The sequence below is a fragment of the Manduca sexta genome, chromosome 5, assembly GCF_014839805.1.
Source record: "Manduca sexta isolate Smith_Timp_Sample1 chromosome 5, JHU_Msex_v1.0, whole genome shotgun sequence".
NCBI lineage: Eukaryota > Metazoa > Arthropoda > Insecta > Lepidoptera > Sphingidae > Manduca > Manduca sexta.
This window is the reverse complement of record NC_051119.1, coordinates 1,611,743-1,633,380: the sequence shown is the minus strand read 5'-3', so window position 1 is coordinate 1,633,380 and position 21,638 is coordinate 1,611,743. Positions and strand designations below refer to the sequence as shown.

The following is a 21,638-nucleotide window of genomic DNA, read 5'->3' as shown; positions in this document are numbered from 1 at the left end:
TATTAACGCGTAGTTAGTGTTTAGGTTAGATTAGGCGAAATATGGACTCACGTGGTAGAATGTCGATGTCTGCGCATGACCAGAACCTGTAGTTGGTGCCCCACTCGCCCGCCTCTCGCTGCAGCTGCAGCGTGCAGTTCTCACACGTGAAGTCGTTCGGCAGCCGGACTTCGTACTTCTGGGCGCTGGAATTATAAATATTCTTATCCGAATTCAAAAACGGGAAGTGTTAAATTGTGTGTTGTACTCGGACTACTCTGAGATTTGTGGTCCAATGTCTATGATGCTATTTTTAATTAATTAGCGACTTCTAATTATGTTTTTGTTTTGTTTTTTAATTTAATTATAATAAGATAGGTTTGAAGCAACCACCATTTTTTTAAATATTTCCTTCCCATTACTCTCACAGCATATGTCTCCACTGCAACCAATGGTAAGTAAGTGACATTGCCGAAGGATTATCCTTCATTCAACTCATTGTTAACCTGTTTGGTACCGGATATAAACAGTTAATACCGGAACGCCACACACTTATTTGGGCCACATGACTTGCCTCTAATATTACTTTACATAGCTTTTTTTTCGCGAGGACAAAACGCGTTCTCGCTACTACCACTTGGAGGGTGAGTAGAATGGTCATGTTGGTTTCACCGGCAAAATGCGGGCGTGTTGCTCTCCTGTCTAACCCATAAAAGGACAAAACGTGATGCTATATTTATGGTGTGTATGTTTTTAACTATAAGATACAAAAATTAATAAACAATTAACTTGTCGCTCAAGATTAGTATATTCGTTTGGCAATACTAGTATATTAAACCTTGAATAATTCTGATGTTTATAAACAGTATCCAGAGATAATTAAAAGCTAGTCAGTTGCGGAATGCGGACTCTATTGCGTAGTGTTTATTTATAATATGGAAGATACTAGTTGATTTACATTTCCGCCATGTTTACTTTAAATGGAAGAATTAATAAGCATAATACTGCCGTGCTAAGGTCAGGGAAACTTTATTTCAAGATAATCGAAGTTTTGTAAATATAGTTTTGCATGTAAAACTGAAATAGAGAAACGTTATTTAGGCAAGTTCAATGGATGAGTATTTCTTTAAGCTATCTGACGACATAAAAATCAAGATTTTGACTTTTTTGAGATACCGCTTTTGAGCTTAGTACGGCAGAATAATATTATAATGATTTTATGTTTATGTGAATGCTAGACATTAAAATTAAACTATTTTTCGGATGTTATCGCGGGGTCAGTCCGCCCCATGATCACGAAGGCTGCAGTCATAGAAAGGTCAGGAGAAAATTATAATATAGAAAACCGCAAAAAAATTCCAAATTATTCAAATTTTTACATAAGATATTTTTCTTCGGTGGATTATTACTACCTACAGTTTTTCACTATGACCTACTTTCAGATCGACACCAACAACTTATACTACGCTAACTCGAAGTTTAGGTAAAATCGTTTTTTTATGTCAAGTTGCTTAAAATATGTTGTTTTATATGTCATAAAAAATCGTGAAGAAATATATAAAAATAACGAAGTTACAAATTTTATACAAAGCTAACTAAAGGTACTTTTTGAAATCAGTCGATTTTAATTACGCTAACTATTGTTAGCGGAGTATACGCGGGAAGGAGGCGCACCGCTTGTTTGTTTATATTAATCTAACGACACTTGTCGCTGTGTTAGATGTGATTGCGCCATTTTAAAAACATAATCAGTAAATCATGAATGATTAGTCTTATTTTTACAAGTTATTTAAAATATTGTTAGTGGTAGTTTATTATTACAAAAATGTCACGAAAACGAGCTAAATATTTAGTGGATTTATCCAAAAAGAAGGAATATTCTTTGAGCAGTGTTGATAAAAATGGTAAGATACTGTTTCATACTGTTGAGAGAGGTAAGTTTAATGTGTTATTAAAGATTATAACGTAGGTAAAAGTAGATAAATATGTTTTATAGTAACACACTACGTTTTTTTGAAAATTTGAGCCACTCGGCTCAATGTCCGTGTAACAATACGCTAACTCTTAGTTAGCGTAGTTTAGTACGTTCGTGTATACTTTTACGTTTGTAAAATGCATGACTTAGCGACTTTTATGTTGAAATACTTATGTGAAAACGTATTTTAATTAGTTTATTGATGGTATGTTGACTATTTATTTATATATATGTTTTTTTTATAAAAACAATCATATGGTTTCAATTCATTATGCCTATTATTATAAAATCTTTGCCTTTACCTGTCAAAGTTGATGATCCTGAATTTGTGACTTTGTATAGTCACATCATGTTTTATGAGCCTATTCAAGAGCATGATAATTCTATATCCAGTTCTGCAAGCCCAGATATAGTCAATTACGAAAATAATTATAAGATATAAGTAAATTTAAACCACGTTCCACTTAATATTTAATCCCAAAGGTATTGACTGCTATCCAAAAACCTTCTCCATTAACGTCGGCAATAATGAACCGTGTAACAGCATAGATAGTACCCCCGTACCTTCACCCTATTGGGATTTTTCAGAATCTTCACAGTTTAAACAATACTTTGGTGACAACTTGCCAAGATACCGAAGATAGAACACTCACACCTGAAATCGGTAGGTCTGTCCAGGAAATCTTTCCAATTCTAATATGGATAGCGACCTCAGCGGGAACACAGATACAGTATCAGCAACATCTACTCCCTGTAATTCAATTTCTTCGCCTGTAGAATGTAATGATAGTGACTATTCAGCAGTATTGACCCCAAAAAACAATAAATGTAGATCTAAAAAAAAGAATGATGTAGGTCTCAAACGTCTTAAACTTGAAGATGAGTGGACAGTTAGAGAAAGAAAACTTTTGTGTAATAAAAGATTGGAATATACCACGTGAAAAAGAAAAACTAAAGGACCAAGAAACATTAAAGTCGGTTGCGTCAATTATCGTGCAATGTCATAATAATATAAAAAAGAAGTTCGTATTGACCTGCTTGATGAGTTCTTAGGTAATCACCCGAAACAACGCCAAATATGTGATACAAAAAAGCAAAAGGAGAAACCACTAACGTTGATAGCGAATCTAGTAATCGATCACACACTTTGAATTATCATCTTCCCAAAAATTCTGACAAAGGTAACACATTACATAAAGTTTGCAAAACAATGTTCTTATACACGTTTGATATTAAAACTCCAAGTAAACAATGATTTTACTGGTGTTGCTGATGATAGAGGTTGGCATAAAAACCGTATCTATATAATTTCAAATGAAATGAAACAGAGTGGGATAGATAACGTTAATTCTTTCACCCCTGTGGAATATCTCACTACGTTATAAAACGTATAAGTAAAAAATACTTAGATCCTACTTTATCTTTTACAAAAATGTTTAAATTATATGTTGAGTTGTGTGCCGATAATAATTATAATATTAGAGTACAGACAGTATAGAGATATTTTTAACGATAATTAGGAGATAGGTTTTCATTTACCAAAAACTTTTTTACAAAAATTCATACCGCCTTCAAGAACCACTAAAACCCAAAAAAATATTTAACATTATCTATTTCCTGGTCACCAATTTTGGAGTCGGTGCCTAATAATAGTAAAAAATTAAAATGTAGCAAAATATAACGACCCAACATGACCACGAAGGGTGCAAAGTTTTCAAAACGTCGCGTCGAGAGAAAATTAAAATATAAAAATCGCGATAAAATCGGAACATAGTTTAATTTTAAAATAAAAGATTTAAATATTATTATGACAACACCATTATACCCGAAAAATATCTTTACTTATAGAAATTTATTAACAACTGAACATGAGAAGAATTCAACTGATGATATGGTTTGAATGTTTATACGTACTCAATGATTACAACCTACTGTTTAAATTATATAATTTATATTTAATAATTAAAAGTTTTTGTTTTCTTTTAAAAATAAAAATATTAAGTGCAATCTTGATTTAGATATAATATACGAAGTCGAACTGTGATTGACTTGATCTCTTATCGTAAATTAATAAGAAAGTACTTACCTGAAATTTTAATAAACAGTTAATTAATGTACTATTTTTGTTTTAATTATACATTTACCGACATAGAATAATATTATTTTCATAATTTCATCTATAATTTATACAAATCAACATGTATTATAGCGAAATAGAAAGTTAAATGATACGCTAACTTAGAGCACAGGTCGATGTATAGTACGCTATATATTATTTGTCGGCTTTTAATGCGACATCCGCCAGATAAACATGTGCCGGTAAAATAAGGCTAAGTTAAATATTTTTTTATTTAGCGTAGGAATTTATAATAATATATCTTGTGAATATATATAGGGGCCTAATGTTATATTTAATGCATAATATACTCCAATTTTCTTACTGCAACGCAATAAAAATAACACTTCTTTAGCACTATGATCTCCCGTAACATACTACGCTAACATTAGTTAGACGTGTGTAGTATGTATAATCTTATTGAGAAATTACGTGTATACACGGCTATCTTGGGCTAATTTAAACAATATAAATAATTAAGGAAGAATAAATATGAGGAATTACAATTTATAAGTTAAGAATTAAGGGTGCCAAATTTCAAATAAGTAGCTCAAATAATAAAAAAGTTATCACGTTTTTCCCTTTAAAAGGCTCTCCTGTAAAGTACACTTTTTTGAGTTAGCTTAGTATAAATTGTTGGTGTCGAGATAGTGTTCGAGCAGCAAATGAGCCGCACATACCCATATAACCAAGTAGTGTAAAAAAAAATCTTCCCAAACAATCAATATTACTTGTCAGTTTAGGAGTTCGGCTTATAGCTAAATCGTTAAATTTTTCATAGTTCTGCCCGCATTCAAGCTTCGGCGTTTTTTTTTAACTTAAAAAGAGGTTTCTTTATTTATTTTATTTTTTATAAAATAATTTTAGTACGATAAAATAAAAAAAAATATATATTATTAAATTTCGAATACTCACGTAACATCGTCTCGTACAAATTCAGAGCCACCAGCCCTAGGGGTCAAATCCAATAGAGGCCTCTCCAATTCATCCAGTATCCTTAAACTGAATCCGCCCTACAACAAAAAGGAAAAATAAAAATAAGCGCCCAACGTGGGGCTCGAACCCACGACCCTGAGATTAAGAGTCTCATGCTCTACCGACTGAGCTAGCCGGGCTTATTCTAGTGTGTCAAATTTATAAGTTACTTACTCTATGCGCATATGCTAAATGCCAATGTACTGTAAATGTTGATCCCGCCAAAAATGAAGTTTTTATTGAGCCTGGAACAAAATAAACTAAAATTAACCCATCACTTCAAAACTAATAAGTAGCTGCCGACAGCCCTTTGTGAGCGACTTTAATGGTCAAATAATAAGGTATCTTTGTGTTAAGCAATTTTTCAATACCCGGATATTCTATGAAAATATTCTATTATACTTTTTACAATATTTATAACATAATAGTGTGGCATATTGATTTAAATATATTTAGAAAAAATATATACATAAACTCGTCTTAAAAACAGCGCCATCTATTGGAAATGCTTTGAACTCATTCCTTCGCTAGTAAACCATAAATTACAAATGTTGCAATAAAAATACTTCGTTACAGCGCGTAATAGTTGCACAAACATTACATAAGCTATGGTCACACGGCATTACGATCTCGTTTACTTCATTAACGAATGTTTTCATAATAGTATATATTTCGAAAATAACCCACTGGGATGAGTAATATTTGTCGACAATCATACAATGGTTACGTGATTATAAAAAATAATGTTGTAATGTGTTAATCTTTAAGAAACATTATGACAGTATAATATTATAAAGTAATCACAATACTATATTGGTAATTCATTAATTATGGTATCACAAACGTATAATAACTTTATTTATATGTCTGTGAGTTTTAAACGCCATCTATCGCCGCATTAGGAACACAACATTTGGTGAAATAATCAAAGCGCCTACATCAATATTTATAGCAATAAAAATATTTCAAAAACTAGAAATACCATCTATTAGTAAGCGACCGTGACAGGACTCGAACCTGCAATCTTCGGATCCGAAGTCCGACGCCTTATCCATTAGGCCACACGGTCTTGGTTAAGAGAGAACAATAAAGCCATCGTTTTGAGTCCTCATGCGCGCGCATCATTTATACGAATATATTAAAATCAAACAAAATCTATTTAATAGGAATAAAAATTAACATGCAGTAATTATTTAATGAACTCAAATTCATTAAATAATTCAATGGTCATTTTGTGCTCATTAATCATCATGTTATAATGTATTGACCAAAACACGCATATAGAAAATATTGCTTTTGCATTTCCAATATACAAATGAAATCACTCTAAGAGTGTAGCGATTAAGTGGACTTAAAACAAAGGTACATTAGTACGATTTTTACTATTGCTCGTCAGTTGCCAAAATTATGCCAGCTTGTTTAAAACCTGGTATACACAGTCTGATCACGGAACGCGACACGTCTGGGCCCTTAGACAGGTTTTACATCTTGTGTACGGTGGTCGTGATCTGGGCGGATCCTCCCCAAGGCAATCCCTGTGCGCTCCACGAAGTAATAGCGCCCATGCATGAACGGATATTTGTCGCGAACCAAGGTATATAGTTCAGTGCGCACACCTCGTGTTATTTTTTTAATCTTTATTTAAGGAACTTGGTCATTATTTCACGACTATGTCGCTCCGTACGTCCACTTTTATCCATGCCTACTATTTTTTTATAAAATCAAAATATTTTTTTAATAAGCCTTTAGCCTCTTCCGATACTGGAATGGACAGAAAGCTATTTATGCTACCTCGTGGTTGTATAACACATTAATGCTTCAATTGGTCCGCGAACATTGCCATCCGCCCATCCTAGGCAGTTTCCATGGTTCCCCCATTTCCTTCCCCACTATCCATTGAGCGTCTGCAGTCGCAACGCCAGAGGATTTTAGTATTCCATTCGCAAAATTCCCCTAGTATTGAATGCAGAGTTGCCTACCAAAACAAAACCGTGCGGATACTAATACCTCACCAGCAAATTATTCATTCGGAAATACTCATTTATTTTTTGCTTAAAATAAGTACATGTGATTTCCAATAATTTATATACAGTTGGGTAACTAGGCGGCACCCGTTCACACGTTATTGACTGCTTAATATTAATCGAGGACAGGTTCGTATCCTATGCACTAAATAATTGGGCGCGATTGCGTAATATAAAAGTAAAACGACCTTCGGCTTAAACAAAATATATATAGAATTAAACGGCGATAGCCTAGTTGGAAATTACAAAGACTAGGAACAAAAGTCCGCAGGTTCAAAACCCGTGATTAAACAGCGATAGCCTAGTTAGGAATGGCAGGACGCCTAATAAAAGTCTGCAAGTTCAAAACCCATGGCTCACATGTGATGCTCGCTTTAACGGTGAAGGAAAACGTATTAATTTGAAAGGTATGTGTCTGTCAACTTGCGCCAGGCTAACGTGGTGAGGACCTCATCTCAGACCTCCTGAGACTACAAGACCCATGCCGAACATAGTGTCAGGGACTCGGTCCAATGCTCGCTCGGATACTATACTCTCGAGTGTCGACATTGGGCCATAAGGCTGGTAAAATCAACATAACCGTTCCACTCACCCCGCAGTGGTTCAATTTCCACACTTTTTTTTTTATTGTGGCTCGGTAAAATCGCTTCACTGCACCTGATATTAAACGAAATAAAGTCCACAGAAGGTAGTCACCGGCCAAAGATACAAGCATCTCTGGACGGTCAGAATGTCTGACTAAAAACTACACGACTGAATCTGTAAGTTCGATTTCGAGGTCGGGTAACATTTTGTAGTTTCTGTGGATGTTTATTTGAATCACAAAACATTACGAGGCCCTACACCTATTCATTCCAATGAGCGCAATGACCTTTAACCGCCACACGGCTGTGTTTCCACAACGTTGTTAATCGATAGTATTAAATATTGCAATAGTATGTACCCAACCGGATTCTGGTATACAAAAGATCTCCAGATTTATTTTAATACTAAGCATACTCAACATCAACAAAAAAAGCGGCGATAGCCTAGTTAGTTGTGGAATGGACTGCCGAGACGAATGTGCGCAGGTTCAAATCCCAAGGGCACACACCTTTGACTTTTCTAAAAAAATATGTGTGTATTCTTTGTGAATTATCGCTTGCTTTAACAGTGAAGGAAAAAATCGTGAGGAAACCTGCATACCTGAGAAATTCTTTATAGGAATTTTCGAGGGTGTGTGAAGTCTATCAACCCGCACTACAGCGTGGTGGACTAAGGCCTAATCCCTCTCAGTAGTAGAGGAGGCCCGTGCCCAGCAGTAGGACAGTTATAATACAAGACTGATATTTTATTATTATACTCAACATCAAAAAGGCGCAACATGGCCCCTAGTTACAAAGTACAAACTACACGAAAACAGCATGCTTTCCGCATTTCCACCGCGCCTGTAGGCGTTACGAATTATAATCAAACCAGGCATAAATCTAGCAAATATTAGAAAACTGCCTTACATACGGTTCAGTGAACTAGAACGTGGGACTTACGCCAGTTATGGACCTAGAGTTAAGTTTAGCTTGGCCCGCAGGGATGTGAATGTTATTTAAAATATAATTATAATAATATCAGCCGTATATTATATACTGCCCCACTGTTGGCCACGCTGGCCTAGTGCGGATTGGTAGACTTCACACACCCTCGAAAATTCCTATAGAGAATTTCTCAGGTATGCTGGTTTCATCACGATGTTTTCCTTCACCGTTAAAGCAAGCGATAATTCACAAAGAATACACACATCATTTTTTAGAAAAGTCAGAGGTGTGTGCCCATGGGATTTGAACCTGCGGACATTCGTCTCGGCAGTCCGTTCCACAACCAACTAGGCTATCGCCGCTTTTACTTAAAATGGGTTAGATTACATAATTGGTAGTTTTTATAGTGGTAGTATATATGTTATATCTGCCCGGATAGCGACCACCGTACACAAGGTGTTAAAACCCGCCATAGTGGCCCACGGAAGTGTGTCGTATTCCGGGATCAGCCTGTGTATATCCCGTTCCAACAGACATATTGTGTCGACTGTTAAGGGGTTATCATCTCTCGTCAGTCAACATTCAACTGGACCTCACTCCACTTACCATCAGGTGCGGTGAGGTCAATATGCGGTGCCCGAAAAACAAAGCTCGCGGACTGTACAAAAGTATGAAAAAATATCTCAGGTTAAAATGACTTATTTATTTATTAATTACTAGCGACCCGCCCCGGCTTCGCACGGGTGCACTGCTGACTATTTAATGGATGTTATTATACATATAAACCTTGCTCTTGAATCACTCTATCTATTAAAAAAAACCGCATCAAAATCCGTTGCGTAGTTTTAAAGATTTAAGCACACATAGGGACAAAGAAAGCGACTTTGTTTTATACTATGTAGTGATTTCTCCAAAAAAGATAACACATAAATCAATTACCGCTTAACATAAAAATAAAATATGGTATAAAACAATGTGCATCTTACATCTGAGGAGACACATCATGCGTCAAGTATTTAAGAAAAAAGAAAGAAAGAATTTAATTTGATAATATGCATGAATGCGGTTTGCAAATCGTTCTAATGATAATTTTATATAATTACAAAAAGGAAGCCGACAGGAATCTGGTTGTTTAGACCCTTCTCCACTACTGTGTAGTCAAAGCTGACCAATCTCTTGATCCTTATAACACGTATAGCGTAATTGTTCAGCCTAATACAGGCCAGTGGCGAAAGGTCTATGTAACCCGATTCCTACCGGCTTCCCTTTCGTACACACACACACACAACATCACGCATTTATCCCCGAAGGGGTATGCAGAGGCGCAACTAGGGCACCCACTTTTCGCCAAGTGTGTTCCGTCCCATGATGTGATAGGGGGCGAGCCTATCGCCATATCGGGCACAATTCCAGACTCCGGGCTGATACTGGGCAGAAAAACCCAAATATCACTTTGCTCGACCCGGGATTCAAACCCAGGACCTCAGAGCGCTATCGTACCGCGCATGCAGTACAACTACGCCACCATTACCATTCCCTTTCGTAATTATGTAAAGTTATCATTAGAACGATTTGCAAACCACATTTATGCATATTAGTAATAATAATGTGTTGTATCAGTTCTCTTTCGGAAAATGCCACCCTTCTTCATTGACACAGGCACATATTTATACTTTTTAATGAGTAAAGGTAAATAACATATTAGATATTTTTGATAAAAAGAATAACAAGTAGGACAGAACATTGAAAGTCGTACATTGAAGTTCTCAAACGGCATTTTCGAATCCTGTTGCGGGATATAAAATTGTGATATGTTCCAGTGCTCCGAGACATATGGCAACCCGATATTAGTAGATAGTAGATACATACAGGGATTAGGGTTGCGCCCTACGAACGAGTTAGTTGAGAATAAATTGTTACATACTAGAAATGGGGTCGTCTGCTTAGAAGTCAAAAGGAATTTTACACCGAAATATCAATATGTACATTATAATGAAAATTACTGTCACTGTAAATAACAATTAAAAAAAAAAGATGAGTGTAAAAAAATAAAAAGTAATCCCGCAGCCGGTAGGATTCGAACCTACGCTCCCAGAGGGAATCTGATTTCGAGTCAGACGCCTTAACCACTCGGCCACGACTGCTTTGAACGCCAGGACGAAATTATGAATTACATTCAAAATTTATAATGGTATACAAAATATTAAAACCACAAAATATTTAAAAAAAATAAAACTACTTTGATAGACACCACATATATATCACTCCAACCCCACAATTTCCAATCTAAACGCCTTCAACGCTAAACTGAATAAACTAATCAATGAATACCAAACCTCTAACTTCTTAATTATTACCGGGCGTGGTCGGCTGGTGGTCGACCGTCGAATTTAATATATTTTTGTAACACATATTACTATACATAAATCTTATTTTTGTACACACCTCTATTTCAACATGACTCATGCCAAATCTCACACTCTGTGCGCGCAATGTACTTAAAAATGGGTACAAAGGATTTTCTTCGCCTAAATAACATTAAATACAAATGTAATAAACGAATGCATAGTGCTGATAGCCTAGTAGGAAGTGGAACGGACTGCCGAGACGACTGTCCACAGGTTCAAATAACAAGGGCACACACCTCTGACCTTTCTAAAAAACATGTGTATATTCTTTGTGAATTATCGTTCGTTTTAACGGTGAAGGAAAACATCGTGAGGAAACCTGCACATCTGAGAAATTCTCTATAGAAATTTCGAGGATGTGTGAAGTCTCCCAATCCGCACTAGACCAGCGTGGTGGACTAACTCTCAGTAGTAGAGGAGGCCCGTGCAGCAGTGGAACAGTATATAATACAGGGCTGGTATTATTATTATACCTGAAAGCATAAACTAGTGAATGGAAATAATATTTGACATACAGATAAACAGTCTTGATCAACATAATAAGCTTCTTTTACCCCGAAAAACTACATTTGGTATTCCATATTATATTAACTCATACTACATTTCTAAAACTTTCGTAAAAGTTAATTGTAATCGAGTGCGCGACGCCTAAACCTCCATTCAAGATTCCAAACTAGTATTGTAACCTCAACGCTCAGGGGCAACGCCCTTTCATTGACTCATCGCAATACTAACCATCTTGTATTGATACTCTATTATAAGCGTTTATACTCAGTACTTAAAGAATCACTTTAATCTATGTATATTTATACATATTATAAAACAAAGTTCCCAAAAGCTGCCTGTCTGTATGTGATCGATTTTCTCAAAATCTACTCAAGGGATTTTTATGAAATTTGGTATGTATATAGATTAAGACCCTAGAAAGGTTATAGGCTACTTTCTATCCCGGGAAAATATATAGCGGGACCTTTATCCAGGAAAACTCGTTCACTCGGGCGAAGCCGCGAGCAAAACCTAGTATTATAGTATTTTTATGATGAAACACGATTGCTTTACAGAAGCGCACGAGTGGATAAATATATGCATTTTTTTATTCGAGCAGCAATATGACCCCACTGTACTTGATAGTAAATGGAGTGCGGTCCAATAGAATGTCGACTGACGAGAGATGATTACCGCTCGACAGTCGACAAAATGATGCCGGCCTGTTAAAACGGGATATACACAGGCTGATCCCGGAACGCGACACACTTACGTGGGCCACTATGGCGAATTCTAACATCTTGTCGGTAGTCGCTGTACCGGCGGATATAAAATCTACCACCAGCAATTGCATTATAAATTGACGTCTCGATTTGAATCTTAAAGCGAGGAAATGAGGTATTGACAGCAAACACAGCTTATATCTACGAGCCTTCCATTGTAGGTATTTATTGTGATCAAACAAAGAAGGCCGCTACTCATTTGCCAGTCTTTCTTCCAAAGTTGTAAACCGGCATTATATTAGTTTAGTGCCAGAGTTTTTTATTTCTAAGAACTCTATAGCATAGAAGATCCTCTCAGAATTCCTTTTCAATAAAATCTTTCATAAATATACTATAACGTTGGGCTATCTCTTCTCTCACCTTTAGGCATTCCACACGGCGGCTTGGTCCTGGAGTTATCGAGGAAGTCCAGGTCGTACCGCCTGGCCGGCGGGTAGGTGAGCGCCACATGGCCCACCGCTGCGCCCACGCACACACAAAGCACGCACGCTAACGCCACGCGCGCCATATTGGTCCTTCGAGCGCGATCACTGAATCATCCGCACATACTATCACATTTCACATCACTACACTCGCAACCTGTAACAAAAGAAAGAGGTAAATTAGAGGTTAAATTATAAATAATACAAGTTATTTATAGATGGAACAACACGCTTAAATTCGTCTTACAAAACATATAACCAATTGGGAACAAGTCGTTATCGTTTCCAAAGAGATCCACCAATAGCAATAAATGAACTTGATATTAGACTATAACTACTATTGAGAAGTATTAGCGCAGGTACGGCAGTGGCCATTACACTTGTGATGGTAGGTGGATAGACAGTGGCGGCCCTAAACGAAGAGGCCCCAGGCGAAAGCAAAAAGAAACAGACGCGAGGCCCCGGGCAGAGTAAAAAAACGTTCCCCTGCTTTAGCAGTTTCGCCGGTAAGAACGTAAAAAAAGGTCCTGCGAGGCACCGCGCGAGGCCCCAGTCGGTTGCCCGGTTTGCTTTCCTTCAAAGGTCGCCTCTGTGGATAGGCATCCAGATAGAGCATCTATTGATACAAGTTATCCTTTACTAGTCGACAGTGTCGGACTATTCAAAACTAGCATGATCCGGGAATTCACGTGCGTTGCTATGGGTTTGGACCTTGTGTTATTTTTACAAGGACAACTCGTAGTAAATTGAATACCATTAAGATGAATCAAACAGGAAAATATAATTTAGGTATCATTAACCTATGGCCGATTGTTTGTTTGGAGAAGGGCGCGATATTTAACATCCATTGTACAGACGGACGCGCAATCTAACCGAACCAACCGTGACGGCACCGATGAGAGGAAAAATACAAGGATAAATCATTTACGCATAATGTTATGTTTACTGGTGGTAGATCTCCCATATGTGAGTCCGCCTGGGTAGGTACCACTGCAATGTCTATTTCTAAGCAGCAGTGTGTAGTCACTGTTGTGTTCCGGTTTGAAGGACATTGTAGCCAGTGGAACTACAGGATATAATAAGACATCATCTCATGTCTCAGGATGGCGGGCGCAGTGAATACCAAACAATACTTTGTAATTCAAGGTGTTGGATGGTATTTCTACTGTTTATGAGCGGTCCTATCGCTTACCATCCGGCGAACGGCAAGCTCGTCTCGTCATAAAAAGCAATAAAAAAAACGCGATCTTCGTATAGTGAGGTGTGTAAGGATAGTATTGTGAGCTCCTGGATTCAATTTTCTTCATTCCATTTCTGCATTCTAAGTGACCCCACTGCACCTGATGGTAAGTGGAGTGGCGTCTAATAGAATGTCGACTGACGAGAGATGATTACTCTTCAGCAGTCGACACAATTATACCGGCCAGTTGGAATCGAATATACATAGGCTAATCTCGGAACGCGACATTTACGTGAGCCACTATGGCGAGTTTTAACCTTGTGTGCGGTCGCTATCCGGGCGGATATAAAATATATCCTACCACCAGCATAAGTCGCACTCTTTATAATATAATGACCTATTTAAAATTGTTAATTTGTGGCAGTCGTCGGAAAACTAATTTTTGTTTGGTACCCTTTTTTTGAAGTTGCTATAAAATTAAGCTTTCGGGGTTTTCGGGGATATTTCTTTTCCGACCTACATGATATGTATCGTTATATTATGATCAAATTACACAAAATCATTATAAATTGTAGCCTATATGTTATTCTAATGCATAACCAATATTACTGTAAAGTTTCATCCAAATCCGTTCAGTAGTTTTTTCGTGAAAAAGGAACAAACATACATACATCCTCACGAACTTTCGCATTTATAATATTAGTAGGATTTATATACATACATTGGCGCACAATTTGAATGTATCCAAACTCAAACGTAATATCAACTTGCACTATTAAATATTAACCAAGCAATAAATAAAACAGGCCAACCGATGTAGGAAACATTAAAAATGTAATGTATAGCAAAAACATTATTGCAGGATATTAACATGTTGATTACAGTTTATATACTGCCTCGCTTTAATGCGCTTTAAATAGGCATTTCGCATGTATGTAGACCAATGGGAATATTATAACTTGCTTTAATTTGCTCCTGGATCCGTCTGTATTTACAGAATACACCCACAGTCACATACATATTATAAAATGGTGTCTAAAGAAAGCCCGGCTCCTAACAAGGCCCACCAACCTACAGAATAATCCCACAGAGACATGTATATTATAAGATAGTGTGACCAAAGACAGCCCGGCTCCTAACAAGGCCCACCAACCTACAGAATAATCCCACAGAGACATGCATATTATAAGATAGTGTGACCAAAGACAGCCCGGCTCCTAACAAGGCCCACCAACCTACAGAATAATCCCACAGAGACATGCATATTATAAGATAGTGTGACCAAAGACAGCCCGGCTCCTAACAAGGCCCACCAACCTACAGAATAATCCCACAGAGACATGCATATTATAAGATAGTGTGACCAAAGACAGCCCGGCTCCTAACAAGGCCCACCAACCATGGTTTTCGTATATTATGTAATGTAAAACATTAGAATGTTTTGGCTCTTTTAATGATGAAACTAATTTATGATTTTTAAATTAGATGGGCCTTTAAGAGTCCCGTTATTATGAAATGAATCTCCGGTCAATAGTTTACGCCTTTTATTCATAAAGCGGTGGGCAGAAGCGTAAATACGTAATAGCGTCCGCAATTTGTGTATAAGTGATATTTGGGTTTTCTGCTCAGTATCAGCCCGGAGTCTGGAATTTGTGCCTGATATGGCGATAGGCTCGCCCCCTATCACATCATGGGACGGAATATACTTGGCGAAAAGTGGGTGCCCTAGTTGCGCCTCTGCATACCCCTTCGGGGATAAAATGCGTGATGTTATGTATGTATGTAATTTGTGTATAGGAGAGGCCGGTTAAGTATATTGATACCTAGGCAGATGCTTAGCTGAGCAACACTTACTCTCATGCAAGAGGATTGCTGACTTCTTTATTCATTTGATAACTTCATTAGCTGCGTTTACTTTTTTTTTATTACTTTGGATGACGAGACGAGCTTGCCATTCGCCTGATAATAAGCGATTCGACCGACTATAAACAGTAGAAACACCATCCAACCCCTTGAATTACAAAGTATTGTTTGGTATTTCACTGCGCTTGCCATCCTGAGACATGAGATGTTAAGTCTTATTCCGCCTTATTACAAAAAGATAGGTTAGTACTGGGTTTAAACCAAGACTAAGAAGTCTAGGTTTGGTACGGTATTAAAGTTAATACTCGGACTAAAATTCATTCTTATTACAAATCCAAGACCAACCGAGGATTATCTAGTACCAAAGATAGTCCCTGGTTTAATTAGGATCCACAGAGTATAAGCAAAAAATTACCGTAATCCATTGATTCATTCACTCCGCGTTTGACGCACCGTTCCTTTTAACAGTAGTTGAGTTAATACGATAAGCAGCGGAATATTAGGAATATCGAGTACAAACTACAGTCATTCAGGTATTCATAAATTTAATTATTTCAACCTGAGAACAGAATAACAGGTTCAATTGAGCTGCAATAAAAATCAAATTACAGTTAATACTTATTATTGATTTGTGACGTCTTATTCACTTTTACATAAATCCATGAATGAATAAACCAGATTTATCACTCAAATCAATTACAGGTAAATACAGTCATTGCAAAATGCATTTTGTTACAGTGACATAGAGTTGATAGCTGTATAGTAGATGTTATCTCCGTCACGGTCCGCTAGGCGGCGCTTTCGCTTTAAAACATTATCTTCACTTTTGTTTTCATTCTTAATCTTAAATAGATTGTAATCGTCATTGGTGTAGTGGTAACGTACTTGCGAATCGGGTGAATTAAAGAATTAATGTTCAACATAATCCCCCTTATTCATAGACATTATTTATCTAAGGACGGAGCATTGCTGTGATCACAAGTCTGTTTCTCAGTGCTGACGGCATGGCAGCCTTCGCAGTGCGTAGACATAGGACTGTTATGATTGGCTAATATTAGGATACAACTTAAATCTAGTTGGCTGTCAGATAAACGAAGCGGAGAAACAGACTTGTTATCACAGCAATGATCCGTCCTTAGATAAATAACATACATAAACATACATAACATAACGCATTTATCGCCGAAGGGGTATGCAGAGGCGCAACTAGGGCACCCACTTTTCGCCAAGTATGTTCCGTCCCATGATGTGATAGGGGCGAGCCTATCGCCATATCGGGCACAAATTCCAGACTCCGGGCTGATACTGAGCAGAAAAACCCAAATAGATAAATAACGTCTATAAATAAGAGGGAATGTTTGTGCCATAATGTTTTTATTGCCTTCGTCATGCCAATATAATTTTCACTTTTTGGTAATGTCTGTTTAAATTCAAAAAGGTTTGTTGTAATTGTACGTTTAATAAAACAGTTCGTTCGTTAAATATATCCGTGTTTAATTTCATGACCGAGTTTAGCATTTTTAGTAAAGACGAGTAATTAGCTCTCCTGATGGTAAACATCATGACGTCCATAAAGAAGTGATTCCAGCCAAACTTTAAATAACAAAGTTTAATAAGGTAGTGTGATCGAAGATAAACTGGTTCCTAATATGGCCCACTATACATGGATTCTTTTTTTTGTGTTATCGTGTAAAAACGGACTACGATTTTTTGTAATATGTTGCAATTTAATCTAATGTTTTTCTTTAGATTTCCTTATGAATATTTTAATATTAATTTGGCCATCAATGATTTCCTTATACAGAAATATACACCGTGATTTTAAAGTTCTTTTATAATCGGAAATTTTAAATTTTGCATAAATAATAGAGTTCAAAAAAATTCCAATAAATTACATTTAAATTAAAATAAAAATATTTTTATAAACATTAAAATTGAGGTTTACGAATAATAAATGAGAACTCGTGGTAATGCAACTAAATCTCACGTACTACTATGACCACTGCGATCGGTGCCGTTCATAACTATGAATAATTGCCGCGACGTTACTATCATTATCAAATTCAAAAGAGCTAAAAATATTATCAAAAACATATAAGTATTTTTAATTATGATCAGAACCATCAATTTACTATACTTTTGGCCCAAAAAATTGTTCTTAATAATCACATTTTGGTTCCAAAACGACAATAAAATCACGGTGTATAACCAAACTCTTAAAAGGAGGGTCCTATCAATTCATCAGCATATTTTGATAGAGTAGGAAGCGCCCCTGTTAAACACTACTACAGCAATCTACCAAATCCTCAAGAAATGCCTATTTGATGAGTCAACCCCTTATCAGTACACACGCGGGTGAAAGCAATGCCACGGCATGAATTTGTATTACATTTCACTTTTAACTATCAGTAGATTTAACAAATAGTTTAACTCTAGCAAGATCATAGCTTATAGGGCAACTTGAGTTATTGAAAAAAAAAGATTTCTAACATTTTGATGAAAAATAAAAAAATATTCTAATATTTTTTATTTAAATGTTTATAATGTTTTTTTGTCAGATAAATAGTTTAAGAGATACATCGTAAAACCATTTCAACCCCTATTTTCAAGAAGGCGGCCGTGGGACAAGGGTGGCGACCCCACAAACTTGGTTTTAGCTTTAGACTGACCCCCCCTACACTTCAAAAAAATAAAATTGCGTCCTCTAAAAAACGCAACCCCAAATGTAACTTTTCAATGGACTAAAGTTACTCCACAAATTTCGATAACACATGTAACATCCGATATGGTCTAGTGGCTAGGATACCTGGCTCTCACCCAGGAGGCTCGGGTTCGATTCCCGGTATCGGAATTATTTGTTAAATTTAATATTAAGATTTTACTATTTCTAATAGATTTCGCTAAAATTTTTTTTTTAATTCTCAGCAAATCATACAATGTAATTAGCAAAGCCACTGTTCGAGTAAGTTGTGAAATCGTCAACTGTTGAACAACGCCATCTGTTAACGGTGTACGTTACTACACATGCGGTCACGTGGATTTAAGTCTAAAATACTGTGTTATTACATGGAACAGATAATAATAATATAACGTCAGTGACACCTGTGCTTTTTGAATTCGGTACTCAAACTTGACTATAGAAATCTGTGGAAATTTTTCGATTCCAAAAACACATCTAAGTCTTCCGTAATAATTAGCAGATTTCATTTGTTTTTCTGCAGCTAAGCTCCAGTTACCGTGGCATTTGCTTACAGGCATCGATATATACAGGGTGTCCCAGAAAGTAGTGTCAAGCGGAGGTCCAGAGATAGAGCACCTCTTGGGGTATCCGAATCACCCCCATGTATGTTCCGCGATTTTTCATAGTTCTCGAGTTATGAATATTTTTCTGAATTTTTGAGAATTTACGATTTGAACGATTAAATGTTTATTTTTTTAAAAAGTAGAAGACTTATTCAAGATTTTTTTGTTGCAACTAAGTATTCATTAGTTGTACTTTTTTGCTAAATATAATCAGCTTCGTGACTCTAATGAAAGTTATGAAAATTTTAGTGTAAAGTGAAAAATTTACGTTCTATGAATTATGACTTAAAATTTCTTCTTGAAATTAAGGCTGATTTTAGCAAAAATAGCCCCCATGAAGGCCTATTTTTTTTTAATGAATATGTAAGTTGAGAGTCTGGAGAAGTTTTTGACTTACCTTAGAACCACGTAGTCACCTGTTTAGATTATTAATTTAATTAGAAAATTTAAGTCGTAATTCATAAACCGTAAGTTTTTCACTTTATACCAATATTTTCATAATTTTCATTAAAGTTACGAAGCTGACTGTTTTTAGTAACAAAACTAAAAGTACAACTAATTAAAATTTAGTTGCAATAAAAAAATCTCAAATAAGTCTTGTACTTTTAAAAAAAACAACATTTAATTGTTGAAATCGTAAATTCTCAAAAATTCATAACTCGAGAACTATGAAAAATCGCGGAACATACATGGGGGTGATTCGGATACCCCAAGGGGTGCTCTATCTCTGGACCTCCGCTTGACACTACTTTCTGGGACACCTTGTATGTACTACGTACTAGATTTCGCGTTCCGTACATTCACTGTGTTCAACTGAATTGAACTGCAATCCATTCAAACTGAAATCAGTATAGTCAATATTGACAGCTTGTGGTTGTGTACGGAGTGGAGCTCATGATATAAGAACTCGAGTCTAAATGTAAACCTGGATTTTAATAAGAAATATTAGTCAAATAAGTAAACTTATTTGTTGTTCAAATGAATAAATAAGTTATAACAGTGACGTTGTTGCCATTTTAGTTCAGATTTTGAACAAATAGTTTATATGGACGTTCGTGTCTATAGAATATACGTCAATGCTATTAGATAATACATATTATAATAAGAAATTCAGTTAAAGTCAACTTTTTCCACAACCAATATACTGTCAGATTGACAGCATCATCTATATAAATAAAAATGAATCCCTATGTCCCTTGGTCACGCCATTACGCGTGAACGGCTGGACCGATATCATTATTTTTTTTTGTTGTGTTTGTTATTGTCAGGAGAAGGTTCTTATGAAAGAAAAAATTGCGCGAAAAATTAGGAAATTTAAGAAGATTCGAAAATATTTTTTAATATAACTGTCAATTGTTCGAAATAACTGTCAGCGATTGACAGCGCGCTGCAAATTCATAGTTAAGACGGGACGACGTCTGTCGGGTCAGATAGTTACTTAATATAATCTCTGATCGTGGTGGCGGGTGTTAGGAAGCTGAAAGTGATATTGATTTACGTGAGCCGTCGTTTCTTCACGGGTGAGCGTCTTCGTGATGGGTCACAACGCCAGGCACGGAACGATGCACGGATAATATCAATGTTCGTGGCTATCTTATTGCGGTAATAAATTCACTTGAAACATATTTTATATTTATTAAGTTAATATTCAAGCAAATTATTACAGCACCATCATTACATAATGTCTACAAGTCTTTTTATTAATAAAAGAAAATTAAAGCATTAAAAGTACATTTCGTATCGTGGGGACTCCAAAATATTATTTTGAAGTTGATGATTTAATAATGTATTCTAAGTTAAAGAATTGTATTTTAAGACTGACCGTACTGTCGTTCGAACTCGGTGTTTGAAAAAGGTCGTAACTATTATATTTATTACCATAGATAATATTATTCCCAATCTTTTTTTTAAACTTTTAACTATCTTGTATTTACGTTTTTGAGCTAATTGCAATTTAATAAATTAAATAGGCAAGTACTAGCTTAATTAATACTCCACTAAAATTTAATCAAAGTTTAGTCTCAAAATTTCATTCATAAAACTGGCTACATTTTTTTTAGACTCAGTCGAAGATAAAACAAGATTTTCGTTCCCGAAGTATTCATAATTTCATAAACATCTAAATCAAATAAACTGTCCATAGTTTAATATTAAATCAACTTATATTAATTGACCAAGGAAACCGACTTCATTGCTTCGCTGTTGCGGTGTTTAACAATTATTCACCCTAGCACTGTGACATTAACGTTTAATATTCATTGCACAACAAAAGATGTGACAATTCCATAAATTTAACGGTTTATAACTTATACTTATTATTATAAGAATCGTTATGCAATGGCAATAAAACTAAGGAAGTGCGTAAACGGAACTAAATAGTCATCAAGGCAGGAGTTACAATCCGAAGGTCTGGCCTTATTGTGCTTGATTATTTGTTTTTTTTTTTTAATTATGCGATGGTTAGCGCCCATACAGCCATAAAAACAGGAACATGTAAAGAATTTAGAGTTAGCTGAGTACTGCGCTTGTCGACCTGAGACATATCTCATAAGTAGGTGGTTTTCTGCTCTGAAATATGGCTTCCAAGCTGCCGAAGCCGCTGGTATAACCTATT

General features: G+C 36.0%; 1 protein-coding gene and 4 non-coding genes across 8 annotated transcripts in view; 1 reads left to right on the top strand and 4 right to left on the bottom strand.

The window, feature by feature from the left end:
• LOC115448818 overlaps positions 1 to 21,638 on the bottom strand; it is a 78,578-nt gene that overhangs the window by 21,710 nt on the left and 35,230 nt on the right. For all 4 annotated transcript variants that reach the window (XM_037444500.1, XM_037444507.1, XM_037444510.1 and 1 more), the window contains 4 exons: positions 12,617 to 12,835; positions 5,220 to 5,290; positions 4,986 to 5,083; positions 52 to 185 (listed from right to left, as the gene is read on the bottom strand). In XM_037444500.1, the coding sequence (XP_037300397.1) occupies positions 52 to 185; positions 4,986 to 5,083; positions 5,220 to 5,290; positions 12,617 to 12,764 (451 nt within the window). In that variant the 5' untranslated portion in view covers positions 12,765 to 12,835. The remainder of the gene's footprint in view (positions 1 to 51; positions 186 to 4,985; positions 5,084 to 5,219; positions 5,291 to 12,616; positions 12,836 to 21,638) is intronic.
• On the bottom strand, positions 5,113 to 5,185 carry Trnak-cuu. Its single transcript has one exon. It is a non-coding gene; the product is annotated as a tRNA-Lys (tRNA).
• Trnar-ucg lies at positions 6,042 to 6,114 on the bottom strand. Its single transcript has one exon. It is a non-coding gene; the product is annotated as a tRNA-Arg (tRNA).
• On the bottom strand, positions 10,643 to 10,724 carry Trnas-cga. The gene has a single exon. It is a non-coding gene; the product is annotated as a tRNA-Ser (tRNA).
• On the top strand, positions 18,501 to 18,572 carry Trnae-cuc. The gene has a single exon. It is a non-coding gene; the product is annotated as a tRNA-Glu (tRNA).